General features: G+C 36.3%; 2 protein-coding genes across 2 annotated transcripts in view; one reads left to right on the top strand and one right to left on the bottom strand.

Moving 5' to 3' along the window:
• Positions 1–16,751, bottom strand: part of tiam1b (TIAM Rac1 associated GEF 1b) — a 62,630-nt gene that overhangs the window by 4,287 nt on the left and 41,592 nt on the right. The window contains exons 16-27 of the mRNA XM_073818047.1: positions 16,110–16,162; positions 10,010–10,204; positions 7,150–7,218; positions 5,477–5,602; positions 5,156–5,264; positions 4,607–4,786; positions 4,230–4,348; positions 3,659–3,767; positions 1,614–1,672; positions 1,269–1,374; positions 1,064–1,151; positions 47–219 (exon numbers count right to left, since the gene is read on the bottom strand). Coding sequence (XP_073674148.1) covers positions 47–219; positions 1,064–1,151; positions 1,269–1,374; positions 1,614–1,672; positions 3,659–3,767; positions 4,230–4,348; positions 4,607–4,786; positions 5,156–5,264; positions 5,477–5,602; positions 7,150–7,218; positions 10,010–10,204; positions 16,110–16,162 — 1,386 coding nt within the window. The remainder of the gene's footprint in view (positions 1–46; positions 220–1,063; positions 1,152–1,268; positions 1,375–1,613; positions 1,673–3,658; positions 3,768–4,229; positions 4,349–4,606; positions 4,787–5,155; positions 5,265–5,476; positions 5,603–7,149; positions 7,219–10,009; positions 10,205–16,109; positions 16,163–16,751) is intronic.
• Positions 1,813–3,560, top strand: LOC141285195 (uncharacterized; the record flags this gene model as incomplete). Its single annotated transcript, XM_073818240.1, is given in 4 exon segments — positions 1,813–1,886; positions 2,165–2,404; positions 2,406–2,859; positions 3,501–3,560. Coding segments are annotated over 4 exon segments (828 nt in total), but the record flags the coding sequence as incomplete, so codon positions are not given.

The following is a 16,751-nucleotide window of genomic DNA, read 5'->3' on the forward strand; positions in this document are numbered from 1 at the left end:
GTGATAAAAAAACATTAAACAGACATTTATTTCTTTATGTGTGTACCTGCTCTGTTCATGGCCGGTCGGGCTCCTTTAAGAGCGCACAAGCGCTTTCCTCCGAAGGGAACGTACTGCTGACTGAGAGGAAGACTTTCTGTCTTTAACAGCTGACGGCGCTGTTTATCTCTCAGGATGGAGTGAACTGTCTTCAAGAAGTCTTTCTTACTCTCTGGAGAGCTGCAGACACAATTTAAGACACAAATTTACACAGTGATATCAGTTTATTATTCATGTTGACTTTGAACGTATGTTTAAAATCCAGCACTCAAAAAATGGGTTAGATAAATATGGTTTGTATTTGTAGTTCATGTAACAATAACACATTTGCACACAAGGTTCCTCCACCAGATGGTGACAGTTTTCTTTTTTGTAACTATTTTGTAAAATATATTTATATGATTTTTCAAAAAAAAAAAAAAAAAATATATATATATATATATATTAAATGCATTCTAATGTTACTTTTTTAAACGTTTTTAATATACTTTAAAATAAATTTTAATATATTTATTTTTATTTTATAATACAAATTTCTTTTAATTTCTTTTAAAACATATTTTAAAATACATTAAATATATTCATTTTTCATTTTACAATAAGTCACCCTGGACCACAAAACCAGTCTTAAGTAGTAATACCAAAAATACATTGTATGGGGTAAAATTATCAATTTTTCTTTTATGCCAAAAATCATTAGGATATTAAGTAAAGATCATGTTTCATGAAGATATTTTGTAAATTACCTACCACAAATATATCAAAAACTTGATTAGCAATATGTATTGCTAAAAACTTCATTTGAACTTTAAAGGCGATTTTCTCAATATTTATATATATATTGCACCCTCAGATTCCAGATTTTCAAATACTTGAATCTCTGCCAAATATTGTCCTATCCTAACAAACCATATACATCAATGGAAAGCTTATTTATTCAGTGATTTTGTGGTCCACATATATTTTTTGCCGCATTATAAACTAGTAAATTTATCTTCATTGTTTTAGTGTCGCAGACACTGACCTGCAGCAGAGCTGAAACACTCTCTCTGGTCTTCCCTCTGATTCAGACTTCACATGGATGATTTCACACACGGCTGCGCTCTCTCCATCTGAAACCACACACACTATGATCAGCAACCCCGTTTATCCCCATAGTTTCTCACATCATCATGCATTGGTTCGTTTTGTGCTTGTGCTATGTTGATGGTGGTCACAGGTGAGCTTACCTGTATTTGACAGTGTGCGCACCTGAAGCGCATCAGTGGGGATCATGTGACGGAAACGGAACGGATCTTTTTCTTCACCTGAGACCGATGCTCGATGAGAACCACCCTGAGAAACAGAGACAGATGCGTGAGAAAAATGTCATTGATTCATCATTTTGATGTGAGCCAGGGTGTGTACACTGTACGATACTGCATCAAACAAGAGCATGAATACAACACCCAGTTAACTGCTGAATACTTCTGCAGGCCCATGAAAAGAGGGAGCAAGAGAGAGGGGAGTGTTTGGGCGTAACATCTACAGCTGAAATACTCAACTGCTTTGACAGTGAAGATCACAACACTCACCATTTTCTTCTTCTGCTTGGAGTAATCCTTACAGATGAACACTACAGCGGTTTTGAACACTAGAGGAGAAACATATAACGTTACACTTCAGTTCACTTCAGATAAATAAAATTACATAGCTATTTATCTGTCCATCCATTATTCAAACTTTCCATCCATCCTTCTATACATTTGTCATCTATCTGCCCATCCGTCTATCTATCTGTTCGTCTATCTTTCTATCCACCTGTCCGTCTATCTGTCCATCTATCTATCCTTACACCCATATGTTTGTCCGTTGTTCATCCATCCAACTATTTGTCTATCTGTCCGTCCACCTGTTCGTCCATTGTCTGTCCATCCATCCATCCATCCATCCATCCATTTGTCTTTATATCTGTTCTTCCGTCCATCTATTCATCCACCTATCCATCCGTCTGTCCATCTATCCATTTGTCTATCTGTCCATCCGTCTGTCATTCTATCTATCCATCCATCCTTCAATCTATCTATACATCTATCTGTCTGTCCGTCCATCTGTCCACCCACCCGTCTGTCCATCCGTTTGTCAATCTATCCATTTGTTTGTCTATTTGTCCATCTGTCTGTCAGTCTATCTGTCCTTCCATCCATCCATATATACATCTGTCTGTCCATCCACTTGTCCGCCCATCTATATGTCTGTCTGTCCATCCATCTGTTTGTCTGTCAGTCTCTCTATCCATCTGTCTGTCTATCTGTCCATCAATCTATACATCTGTCTGTCTGTCCATCGATCTATTGGTATGTCCAACCGTTTGTCAATCTATTCAGTTGTCTGTCTATTTGTCCATCCGTCTGTCAGTCAGTCTATCTGTCCTTCCGTCCATCTATCTATCTATCAATATGTTCAACTGTTTGTCAATCTATTCATTTGTCTGTCTATTTGTCCATCCGTCTGTCAATCAGTCTATCTGTCCTTCCGTCCATTTATCTATCGGTATGTCCATCCGTTTGTCAGTCTATTCAGTTGTCTGTCTATTTGTCCATCCGTCTGTCAGTCAGTCTATCTGTCCTTCCTTCCATCTTTCTATCGGTATGTCCAACCGTTTGTCAATCTATTCATTTGTCTGTCTATTTGTCCATCCGTCTGTCAGTCAGTCTATCTGTCCTTCCGTCCATCTATCTATCGGTATGTCCAACTGTTTGTCAATTTATTCATTTGTCTGTCTATTTGTCCATCCGTCTGTCAGTCAGTCTATCTGTCCTTCCGTCCATCTATCTATCGGTATGTCCATCCGTTTGTCAGTCTATTCAGTTGTCTGTCTATTTGTCCATCCGTCTGTCAGTCAGTCTATCTGTCCTTCCGTCCATCTTTCTATCGGTATGTCCAACCGTTTGTCAATCTATTCATTTGTCTGTCTATTTGTCCATCCGTCTGTCAGTCAGTCTATCTGTCCTTCGGTCCATCTATCTATCGGTATGTCCAACCGTTTGTCAATCTATTCAGTTGTCTGTCTATTTGTCCATCCGTCTGTCAGTCAGTCTATCTGTCCTTCCGTCCATCTATCTATCGGTATGTCCATCCGTTTGTCAATCTATTCATTTGTCTGTCTATTTGTCCATCCGTCTGTCAGTCAGTCTATCTGTCCTTCCGTCCATCTATCTATCGGTATGTCCAACTGTTTGTCAATCTATTCATTTGTCTGTCTGTCTATTTGTCCATCCGTCTGTCAGTCAGTCTATCTGTCCTTCCGTCCATCTATCTATCGGTATGTCCAACCGTTTGTCAATCTATTCAGTTGTCTGTCTATTTGTCCATCCGTCTGTCAGTCAGTCTATCTGTCCTTCCGTCCATCTATCTATCGGTATGTCCAACTGTTTGTCAATCTATTCATTTGTCTGTCTATTTGTCCATCCGTCTGCCAGTCTATCTGTCCTTCCGTCCATCTATCTTTCGGTATGTCCATCCATTTGTCAATCTATTAATTTGTCTATTTGTCCATCCGTCTGTCAGTCTATCTATCTATATATCTATCTATCTATCTATCTATCATGAGTTGAGGTTGTGTGGGAACAGAACGTACCGAATGTGGCCAGCTGTGGCTCTTTCTTGCACTTTCCCAGTGAGGAGGATGGGTTGATCCATGTCACGCTGGTGTGGAGGAGTAAATCTCCCATAGACAAGTCAGCAACCTGTAATCATAGCAGACGCCACCGTTAGAGCTCGCTCAACACACACACACAACACACATCACAGCTCGCAATCTGCAATCCAGAAGGAATCTCGTCTGTCCCTGGCTGCATCGTTCAAATCTACAGCTACATTATGCAACTAAAGTTTCAATGTACTCACATAATAAGATAATAAAATTTAAGTATGCAGACAGATGACAGTAAAAATAGGAGTAAAGAAGAAAATCTGATCCGACAGTTTGAAGTTTTTATCAGCATGAAATGAAGTTGAAAACCCCTTGGAACTGAGACCCAAGTTACTGACAATCTAAATAATACTGAGCAACTCACATTTTAATTATTAATTAACATAAACAGCCCCAAAAAACAGTTTTCACTGATGCTAAATACTGAATTGAGAGTGGACATGCTTGTCCAGTGAAATTAGTCAATTGGATGTAAACTGATGTAGAGTTCACAAACCTCTTTCTTGTCTCCAGACTGTTCAGAAATAAGGAGGTCAAAGACGGCTCCAAACTCCTCATGGATCTTTTGCATCTCATTGATGTGACTGGCAACTGTGTTCATGGCTTTCATTGCAACTGCACAACAGAAAAAACAACAACAACAACTGCACATTAGAATGATTTCTGAAGGATCATGTGACACTGAAGACTTTCAGCTTTGCATCACAAGAATAAATTACATTTTACAATATTTTCACATAGGAAACAGTTGTTTTAAACTTTAATAATATTTCACAATTTTACAGTTTTTACTGCATTTTTAATCAAATAAATGCAGCCTTGGTGAGCAGAAAATACATTAAAAACAATCCATTCTCATATAAAGGCTCTAACCATTTAGATGGTAGTGCTCCTCGCTGTCAGGGTCGGTGAGTGAGTGCAGTTCTCTCAGAAGCAGAGGGTATTTAAGCACTCTCTGGATGGGTTTGATCAGGTACGACTCGAGCGTAGACGAATGCTGCTGTTTGGGGTTGCGCTCGTCCAGAAACGCCTTGAAGTCCGCATCTGTTTTTGCTGGAGAGGGCGTAAACATAGGAAGATGTGATTATGCTGTCACAAGACTGATAGTGATAGAAAGATCTGAAGACGGGTAGCATTTGTTATGCTTTTCACGATACAGCGCAAATGTTTTCAAGCCCATTACGTTCTTTAACTTACTGGAAAACACTGTTACGTAACCTATCCTATAACAAATCTGCAGAATCGACATTAAATTATAAAAATAGCCAGGGAGAAGAAGCAGAGCACCCACACACAGCGGCAGGATGGTATTACACACCGGAGCCACTCACATGAGATTTACAGACCCTCAAGGTACAGGGCTCTGTGAAAATCCCAGAATTCTCAGGCAGCAAGGTCGCCTTTGAGCTGAGATTTACGTACCTTTGACCAACACTTTGGGCACTTTGGTGTGGCTGGCACAGAAAGCGCTGTAGATCTTGAAGCGGTCGGCGTAATACAGAAACGAGCCACCCAGAGAAAAGAGGATTTTCTGTAAGACGAGAGGGATTTTGATAAAAAATACATCAGGTATCACATAAAGCTTGTTACGAATGCCTCTGAGTGATGCACTACAACTGTTAAGGTTGTAAAAAACATAGTATTATTGTCACACACATGGCATATGCTCCAAAAACTGTTAATTAGACTTTTTTTTTTTTTTTTTTTTTTAAATCTGAGGTAAATCAGATGAGAGTCACAAACCTTGAACTCCTCCACTCGCTCTAGTTTCTCCAGGTCCGGAACCAGTCGGGTTCCGTCTTCCAGAGTCTTAAGAAACTCCACCTGAAACTCCAGCATCTCCGGGAGATTTCCAAATAGCACGTCCAACTATTACATACACATGCAGGATTGAATTAAATGTGGTCAAACGTAATAGTTAAAACAATAATAAAATAAAATAATTATTTATATACATTTTTTAAAAATAATATTCATTGTAAACATATGTGCTACATGTATGTGTGTGTATAAAATTGAAAAAAGTAATTTGTAAAATAAGCAAAATATTTGTTTTTTTTTAGATACTGTTATAGCTTTTATTATTATTATTATTATTATTATTATTATATTTTTATATTGAATTTTTATTTCTTTATTTTTTTTTTTCAATATAATTCTTTATATTATTTATTTTTTGTTAAACTTGGAACAATTCTGTGTGTTTTTGTCATTTTTATTTATTTTTTAAAATAGGTCTATATAATTTTAATTAATTTGAATTCTGTTTTAGATTTAGTTATTTTAATCTTACAATAGATAAAACTAATATATATATATAATTTTAATTAACTAAAAATAGTGTAAAATAAGTGTTCATTACAGTTTTTATTTTTATATTATCCATTTAATTTTGTTAAAATTGTAATGAATTTGTTGTGTCTTTTTGTCATTTTTTAAAATAGGTCTATTTCATTTTAATACATTTTAGTACTGTTTTAGGTTTAGTTAGGTAAAATTTATTTCAATCATATCTAATATTAAATAACTATCAAGTAAAACTTGTGCAAAACAAGTGTTCATTGCAGTTTTTATTTTTATATTATACAATTAAATTAGTTAAAGTTGTAATAAATTTGTTGTCCTTTTTGTCATTTTTTTAAATAGGTCCATATAATTTTAATTAATTAGTACAGTTTTAGGTTTAGATAGTCAAAATATAATTCAATCATATCTAATATTAATTAACTATCAAGTAAAACTTGTGCAAAATTATTATTTTTTAATCTGTTTTCAGTTTAATTTTTGTTAAGGTTGCAAATAAATTTTTTTAAATGTCTATACAGTATGCACACACATAATATAAAATAAACTGCATAAAATGCATAATATATAAATCTCCATATATACAAGATTGACAGATAGAACTAATATATACATATTTAATTTTACTTCAATATCAAACATAAATAAATTAGTGTTTACTTTCAGTTTAATGTGTACCTAAAGCAGAACATGACATAAAATAAGCATTTTTAAATATACGTATAGACATAATATACCGCTCTCCATATATTGTATCTGTATCAAGCTTTCAAGAGACTCCACATTCATTTAAGTACATATCTCTAGTGTCTGCACTGCTGTAATAATGAGCTCAGATCCCATATGTAGGGCATTAAAGGAGCAGAGACACGGACAGAAGACTAAGTACTTCCTCTCTTCCGTCTGATGTAAGTTTTCCTCGTTTTGTGTCTCCCTCCCACTCTCCTCTCTACCTCTCCTTTCTTGAGTGTGTTTGTCTCCGTCTCTGTGTCCTCCTACACGCTCCTCTCCATCAGGATGATTATGAAATATCATTGTGTGTTCTGGAGGTGTGTTGGAGCTAGCCAGCTGATGATAATAACATGAAACCATCAAGCAGCGCTTCGACTCACCTCATCCTGAGTGAGGAAAGACTCCTTCTGCAGCGGGGTTAAATATCGCCCGATCAAACAGTTCAGATCCTGAAAGAGAGAGAACACACACAATAATATTAAAGAACAGCCTTACAGAATATTAACAATATATATAATCAGTTTCACAACCGTTTAATGACCTTTCCATTTAAAAGTTAATTTTAATATCACTGAGATATTATATAAAGATAAAATTATAAAAATTATCAGGTTTACATACACTTGATTCTTAATACTGTGTTGTTACCTGAATGATACACAGCTGTGTTTTTTTGTTTAGTGATAGTTGTTAATGAGTCCCTTGTTTGTCCTGAACACTTAAACTGCCTGCTGTTCTTTAGAATAATCCCTCATTTCCCTTAAATTTGTTGTTTTTTCAGCATTTTTGTGCATTTGAACCCTTTCCAACAATAAGCACTTTACATGCACACCAGTAAGCTGGGAACTAACAAATATCAGCTTATTAAAATAACCAGGTTTTCCCGTTTACACGCACAGCAGTAACCTGACAACGCAAGTAAGCTGTGTTTACATGACTTTATTAATAAATCAGGTTATTTCCATTTAGTGACGTCAAAATGTAATAATTTGCGTATCTGTCTCTGAGTATTCCATATGTTTGTCAGTTGTTATGTTAAATAAAGCTTGCAACATGTCAGCATGAAACTTTCAGCTCATATTATCCTTTCATGCAGTTGTAAATGCAGCGCTTTGACTGAACCACTTCTACTTTTGTTGCATGAGATGAGAACACTTTCTATAATTTTCTGAGTCATGCATGTCCACCTTTCTTTACTGCAAAGCGTTTGCTCTGTCTAGATGTGCTTAAATCTGCACTAACGATGCGTTCCTGTCACGTATTACACATGCGCACTTCAATAAGCCGTCAGAAAGCGGGTTATTGCATTTACATGCCGCCCGAAATCTGTGTAAGAGGCAAAAAATTACCTGTGCCGACCGGTTTATGCTTACGCCGATTATGACCTTACTCCGGTAAAAGAAAACGGGTTACCGCGTTTACATGACCACGTGCATTTTCGGCTTTTTAAACATAATTGGCTTAAGAACGTGCATGTAAATGCGCTTAATGACTGTATGATTTTTAAGATTCTGTATGACAACTGAAGGTCTCTTACGCAACTATTACAGAAGGTTCAAACGCTCACTGATGCTCCAGAAGGAAATAAACATGCATTAAGGCCTGGGGGGTGAAAACTTTCTGAATTTAAAGATCAGATTATAACTTATTTTGTCTTCTGGGAAACCTGTAAGTATCTTATGTAGCTTCCAAAGGGCAGTACTAAATGGAAAAAATATGATATTTAGGCAAAATAAGAAAAATGCACACATATTAATTCTGTTCAAAAGTTTTCACCCCCGGCTCTTCATGCATATTTTTTCCTTCTGGAATAGTTGCATATGAGTCCCTCAGTTGTCCTCAGTGTGAAAAGATGGATCTCAGATTTACACAGTCATTGTTGGAAAGAGTTCAAATACACAAAAATGCTGAAAAACCAAAGAATTTGTGGGATATAAAAGGATTTTTCTGAAGAACAACGGACAGTTTAACTGTTTAGGACAAACAAGGGACTCAAGAACAACTATCACAAAAAAAAAACTGTTGACCATTCAGGTAACAAAAACAGTATTAAGAACCAAGCGTATGTAATCTCTTGAACGGGGTGATTTTTATAAATTCAACTACTATTTTCTCTTGTGATGTAAATATGTAAACGCCTTTTATGTAAAATATCTTATTCAGGTCAGTAGAAAATAAAAAATAAAATGCATTTTGTATGATCCCTTTTATTTTGGTAAAATAATTAACATTTAGCAGATTCTGCATGTATGTAAACTTATGACCTCAACTGTTTTTTGTGGTTTTAGTTAACTATAACAACTCTGATATAAATACAAAATATATATAACATACAAAAATCTAATAAATGCATATTTAATATTACTTAAATATCAAATATAAGTAAAAACTATAAAAACGTGTTTCAGCAATGTAACGTACATGTCATTTGATGTTAAATTGTTTCAGATATACATATTATTATATGTAGATAACTATATTTATAAGCATAAAATAAACTTTTTTTTTTTTTGCTATACTGCTCAGCCTCATCATGTACTCATGTCATGCTTCATTTCTGCTGGAGTGCTTTCAGATTTCAATCAGATTGTTGATTTAGTTCTTTGCTCAAACAGGCAGATGAATCCGAACACACCGCAAATATTCCCAGCGACAGGCAGGATGTCGGTGAAGGTGTTACTGTAATCTCAGCCGTCCTCAGAGAGACGGGGAAATACTGTCACGGCTCTGTCGTTAATCTCGACACAGCGAGCAAACATGAGCTATGCAGAAGGGAATCCAGCAAGATCTGGCAACACTAATTGCAAAACATGCCCTGTGATTTCTTACACAGCACATACAATAAAGACACTCTGATATGTGTTTAAATACATCATTAACAATTTTTTTTTATTAAATTTCATAGAATGCAGTTGTCACTTCTGGAAATGACTAAAATGTGTGTAAAGTGGCTAATATCTTCTTTTGCATTCCACAGAATTGTCATTTTTGGTTGGATTATCCCTTTAAGCATACAATAAAGCACAATGCATAGAATAAAGTGAGGTCATTCTGTTTTAAATGCTATTTTAAGGCAGTATGTACTACGCAGTATGCTAGTATTCCATTTGCAGAAAAAGGCAAGCCAAGGGCACAATTTATTTCCCTCCAGGCCTCGACTTGATGAAGGGCACAAACTTATGTAAGCCAAGTATTTCTGACTAAACACACACACACACACACACACAAACTGGTACTCACTTTGACGTAGGTGCGCTCCGTCTCCACCAGTTCGCAGATGACTTTGCGGAGTTTGTCGGCATCAGAGAGCTGGCGTGGAGTGGCGTTGCTCGGAGGGAGTGAGGAAGACTCTGGGCCGGACGGGGAAGAGGCGACTTCGGATGAGGGATTCATCTCGTGCAGACTGCGGCAGAAAGCTGCGACCTGCTCCGTACTCTACAGAGAGAGAGAAAGACAGTGATGAAGAGTGAGACATCTGACAGTCCTGCGCTGTTATTACGACACACACACACACACACACACACACACACACACACACTCTCGCAGCACCTGCAGCTGGATCCCGCCGCTCAGATGCCTGTCAGAATGAAGAACGCTATAAAAAATCATTAGCACTCATTTGCTCTATTTTCAGCTTCTCCTCTCTTCCATCACTCCATCGTTTAGGCTCTCTCTCTTCCTCTCTCTTCATCCCTCCCTCCCTGCTCTTCTGAAATGTCTTAATTTCTTCTGAACGGCAACCAAAACATAAGCACCTGTCCATGGATGCGGTTGCCATGGGAACGGCTGTGATGGCACATGGACTGTCATTCTCACAGTAACACTGACGGACTGAGAGAAAGTACCATCCATCCATCCATCTATCTCTATCTGCTAAGGATCAGTGTCAACCGGTAGATTTTTTTATACTACAATAGATAAATATGCATTGATTTCGATCTTTATGATATTTACACATGAGAAACATCTCAAGTCAAGATGATGAAGAACATATTCAAGGGTCGTGTTAATGAAGTTTTGGACTGATATATGACATACATCTGCCTGTTCTGCAGTGCAAATGAGTCATTTTGTAATATTAGTGTTTACTGAGTCTTTTGTTTTTAACTTGTTTTTAACCAGATTCATTCATTCGTTATGCAGAACTTGATCTGATCTTTAGCTTTGAATCCTTGCTTTGAGTTTCAAATGAAAACTAGAAAATAATGCCTTTTTATGTGTAATTTTATTCACTGGATTATCTAACAGTAGACATTACCGCATGATTACTTAATATATAAAGCCTTTTGTTTGTACATTTTCCAAAATAAAATAACTATACTTTGATACATATTCAGCTCAGATTAGCTTCAGAATGTTGCCAAAGCATTATATATATTGACCTAAATAAAATGAATTAATTATAACTTAAAAAATAGTAATAAAGCTAAATAAATAAATACATACATACATGCACATATACAGATACTGTGTTAAAAAATTACCAAGTAGTATAACATTACTCCAGGGTTTGTACAGATACTGTAAAATGAAATTCCAGGACTTTCAATGACTTTTAAGGCACTTCGAAGTTTCAATCTGAAGCAAAAGATTCACAAACCCGCTTTGAAGTTCCGATCTAAATCAAATTATTTGCGTCCCACACTCCGAAGTTCCAATCAGAAGCAAAAGATTCAGGAACCCACTCTGAAATCCTGATCTAAATCAAATGATTCGCGATCCGCACTTCGAAGTTCCAATTGGAAGCAAAAGATTTATAAACCTGCTCCGAAGTTACGATCCAAACTCAAATGATTCTGATTGGAACGCTTCGAAACAGTGAAGAATTTTGCGACGCAATGGTTTAACTGATTCTGATTTGCGATAAGCTCACTCAAAACTACACATGCTTTTTAAAATGATTAAAAGCGATGTCATAATTCAAAAATGAATGACTCTTTTTGAATTCAATCTGTTTTTTGCTAGAGAATCATTTGAGTTTGAATCAATCGGAACGATTCCAGCGTAAATGACTATTCTGTTCAGGTTCTGTTCCTCTTTTTGCATCTTCACCCATGTTTACACGATACTATCAGTACTACTACAGGGGCCTCATTTATAAAGACTTGCGTAGAAACCATCCTTGATTTTATCTAAGAACTTTTCTGATTTGATCGTAAGAGCGATTCAGAGAAAACGAACGTACCACGAAATCCATGCGTACGCCAGTGATTCGGTTATAAATCACAAATGATCGTGGAATTGTGTGCAGCTTAATGTTCCGCCATCGAAACGCCCCTGCTTCATTAATTAACATATTAAATGAGCTCATTCCTAAAGCAAAAACTCTGGGACAATGGCAAGTAAAAAGGAGCGCAAGAAATCAAATTATAGTGAGGCTGAACTATCTGCAATACCAGGCATTACCACAAGGAAACGGTCGTACGCCAAGCTGGAATCTGACGTGGAGATAAGTACTTTTCCACGTCAAAGACGGTTTTTATAAATCTGTACTTTGACGTGGATTTGATCCTACGAACACTCTAAGATCAAATCAGTGCGTAAGAAAGTTTTATATATGAGGCCCCTGGCTTAGCTCGCAAGTTTCTATAACTGGAATAAGCAGAAAAAAAGTATGATGTTTTTTGAACTGTGTGAATTTTGCATAAAAAGATATGTGCTTATTAAAAAATTCAAGCACTTTTCAAGTACTTCCTCAGCAATGTTGCTATTTTCAAGGGTTTTCCAGGCCTTGCTCATTGTAGCATGGAACCAAGCTGAGTAGAGTTTAGTTATATGCAAATAAGCTGCAATGGCCAATGGGAATCCAGACAGTAAAGTAAAGCTCACTTCATTGCTTTAAAGGTGCTAGAAGTGATTTCAGCTGATTCATGATTCAATTAGCATCATACAACAATCTCTATTCTAAACCCACTCTCTCTGTCAGATAACCAGATACCATTAAACCTCAATGGATGTAAACAAGCTTTTCTGAATGGTCATGGGCCTTTAATGCTGTTCACAAAGCCTGTACCAGGTGTGAAAAATTTTAGAGACATCTGCCATGTAGTAGGAACATTACAACTGTTATTAAAAACGCCTTCGAAATAATTCCTCAAGAGTGTCAGGAAATATCGGTTTCACATTGTGTCTCTGTCTGCGTGTAAACAAATAAATCAGGTCCTAAATCAGAGACGCAGGTTTTCATCTCTGAGGGGCGTCGGGCTTCACCTGTCACTTTAGTCATTAGCTAAAACATCATCAGCTGCCACAACCGCGGCGAGAGAACTGTCAAGATGTTTGTGATCCCATTATCACAGAGACACGTTCTCACGCTTTCGGATACAGCAGCTGTCAGATTTTCACCGAATTTCTCCATCATTCTCAGAAACGGCACAGTCAGAGACAAGTACATTAGCAAGAAGTAGCCCCTTTCGTTCGGCACACCACATCCACATCTTTTTAAAGCAGAGACATAAAAGATTATTTGAAGAGGAAGATCAAGGCTACTGCACACACTCGTACAAAAGCCAGCGATAGAAAAAGAGTCCGAAGGTCAGCCACTAAAACATTTTTTTTTTTTTTTGAAGAGAGACATAACAGACACGCTGAAGAAGCAAAGCATGACGACATTGACGGGTCTCCCAGAATGCTTTCTTTAAAATTAACATGCTTTATTTTACGTCTCTATGTACCAATGTTAATTGAGTTTCATTGATTTAATATTGCAATTTTTTTTTTTACTTTTAGTCATTTTTTATTTTGGTTTACAGTTTTTAATTGTGACCCTAGGCAACAAAACCAGTCTTAAGTAGCACATGTACATTTGTATCAATAGCCAAAAATACACTGCATGGGTCAAACTTATAGATTTTTCTTTTATGCCAAAAATGATTAGAATATTAAGATCATGTTCCATGAAGATATTTTGTAAATTTCCTACCATAAATATATCAAAACTTGATGTTTGATTAGTAATATGCATTGCTAAGAACTTTATTGGGACTACATTAAAAGCGATTTTCTCAATATTTAGATTTTTTTTACACCCTCTTACACCATTTTTATATTATTTTGTTTTATTTTTATTTCAGATTTAGTAATTTTAGTTCCTCTTGAACTTATTTTAGTTTACAATTTTATTTTAAAATGTTTAACTTTGCATTTTCATCTATTATTTATATTTTAGTTTATTTCAGCTAACAAAATTTCAGCTTCATATTCAGCTATATAATTTTTTTTTTTTAGTAATTAGTTTAGTTTTAGTCAATTTTGAAAACTTTGCACTTATTGTTTTCTACTGGGGCATGTTGTCACAAAGTCAATGATTTTTTTTTTATATGTCTAAATTGTTTTTATTTATTTTTAAGTATTAGTTGTTTTAGTACATGACGTTAAAAATAAAATGAAAATTATATAATTATAAAAGTTTGATTTTTTGGACTTTATTATTTTATGATTTATGATTTTTTTATTCCAGTTAATGTTAATTTTTTTCAAGTAAAAAAATTGTTTCAGTATTTTAGTTATTTAAGTTAGTTAAATATAATAATGATTTAAAAAGCAAGCAAGCAAAAGCACAGAATAATCACAATCCTAATAGCTAATAAAACCGTACAACTGTATTGTGGCAGTAAAATCATAGTATTAGATGGTAACACCATGGTACTTTGATATATGATTATATGCATGATTTTTACATGGTAAGGTATTTCATGGTACTATAATACAAAAAAAACATAGTAAAGTAGTAAAATGTCCACGTACAAAATAACACGATGTAAAAATCTGGCACTTTTTACTAGTAAACCCAAACTTCTGATGCTCTGACAAAAACAGTCCACAAAACACCAACAAAAACCAGCACAGAAACTCAAAGCATTAATAACCCCCGACTTAGGATAAGAAAAACTATCCGATTCATCAAAATATGTACCCAGCTACTCATTAAAACCATCCTTGTGATTTGCATTTTGCAAAGAGAAACTGCTAACATTGACTTTCAACAACTTTTATTTACTTAGCAGACTACAGGTGCTTATTTTGGCTGACACAGTTTTTTATTAAATGTGTGAAAGCCGTTTTCCTTGTTCATTAGTGGTCCTCGAATGCCCACGCAAGGACACACAAAGGATGAATTACAGTGTTTCTCCCAGCGTCCTTGAGTCTCAGAACAGCATTACAGCAGAGAGAGAAAATACGACACCACGCACGTCCAGCGCACAACACAATAAAACACATTAACTGCTGGGAAAATGCCAATGTCACTGCTGTGAAAGGAAAACACGCTTGTTAGTGATGTTTGCTAAGGTGTAAAGCTCGCAACCTCCTGTTTGAACAAAGCCTAACCCTAATAATGTGTCACATCAGTGAAATTTTGCAGGCAAAAAGTACATTGGCTAATCTTAATGGTCTCACAAAGACGTCACATTCAAACCAAGCATCTTTCTGTCAGTCAACATGGCAAATTTGCATGAACAACTTGAAAATCTTTCGTCCTCATGCGAAATTCCCAAACACATGAATTCCTATTTAAATTTTGAAGAAAATTCACCAAACAAAGGAAAAAGTTGACTTTAAATATGATATCTTGCAGTGTAGCTTCACAGACTTTATATGAACTTTGAGTAACAACTGAATTATGGATTTTTTTATTGATCTTATTATGAGTATAAAAGACTGCATGCTGTGAAGAAACAAACACACACGTTGTGCATCTACACAAAGGGAAATCCACACTTCCAGTGAACTTTCCTCCATGAAATCCCAACAAGATCGCCACACCCAGCTTAAAATAACAACTTAAACCAGCCTAAGGTGGTTTGATGGTCTTAACAGATGTATACTGCTCTATAAGCAAGGATAAACTGGTTTGCAACTGTACAAAAGTGTCTAAAAACCCTCTAAAACCACCTAAATCTAGCTGGAAACCAGTTTGGAATCATCTTAAAGCACTTTAGGCTGGTGTAAACTCTTTTCCAGCATGCAAAAGCACAAAATTGTCATTTTCACAATCCGATTGGTCTATAAAAGTATTCAAAGACAAACAAGTCAAACCTAAAATCATAATATTAGACGTTAACATGATGAGACTTTGATTTATGACAATATGCATGCTATTTTAATTCATTATCACGCCAAAAAACAACATCTCCATGAATAACATATTAATAATCATCACTTTTAACTAGAAAACCCAAACATCTGATGTTCTAACTGCAACAATATACAAAACCCCAACAAAAACCAGCGCAGAAACCCAAAGCATCAATAATCCCCAGCTCAGGATAAGAAAAACTATCCGACTGATCAATAAAAGACAGTGATTTAAGAAAAACGCCATTCATAAAACGCTTCTCACCAGGTGCAGTAGGTCATAGATGGAGTCCGACGAGCGTTTGCTGTGTCTGTTGCGTTTCAGCACAGACATAACTGACTCAGGATCAGCAGAAACAGCCTCGGAGAGAAACGCGCCGGCCCACTGTCACTGACGCTGGATCAGTTACAGGAAACGCCTCAGAAATCACAGATTCACTGCTGCAGCACCCAACAACATCCCTCCGCTTATGACAAATAGAACAAATGACAGAGCTGAGAGAGAGAGAGAGAGAGAGAGAGATGGAACCACTCGCTCTTCTCTCTCTCTCTCTCTCGTTCGCCCACCTCCTCTCTGCTCGTCCAACTCCGTATTCACCCGCCCGTTCTGATGCGACACCACCTAATTTATCTTCTCTCTCTTCCTGGCACGCTGAGCAAACACTCAGCTACATAAGTTAAGATACTCAATGCACACGTAAAAACAATCAAGGGTGAACGGAGAGAGGAAGAGGAAAAGGAAGAGGAAGTGGAAGGAATCTCCTCTCCAAGGTTGTGCTTGGTATTGTTCAAGATGGGCTGGGCAAGTTCAGCCACACAAGAATATCAGTGGAGTAAGAATGTTAGAGATATGCAACTGTACAAGCTGTCTGAAAGACTAGTTAATTACACCTCCTTTATGGTGCAC

The sequence above is a fragment of the Garra rufa genome, chromosome 14 (genome assembly GCF_049309525.1).
Source record: "Garra rufa chromosome 14, GarRuf1.0, whole genome shotgun sequence".
NCBI classification, from domain to species: domain Eukaryota; kingdom Metazoa; phylum Chordata; class Actinopteri; order Cypriniformes; family Cyprinidae; genus Garra; species Garra rufa.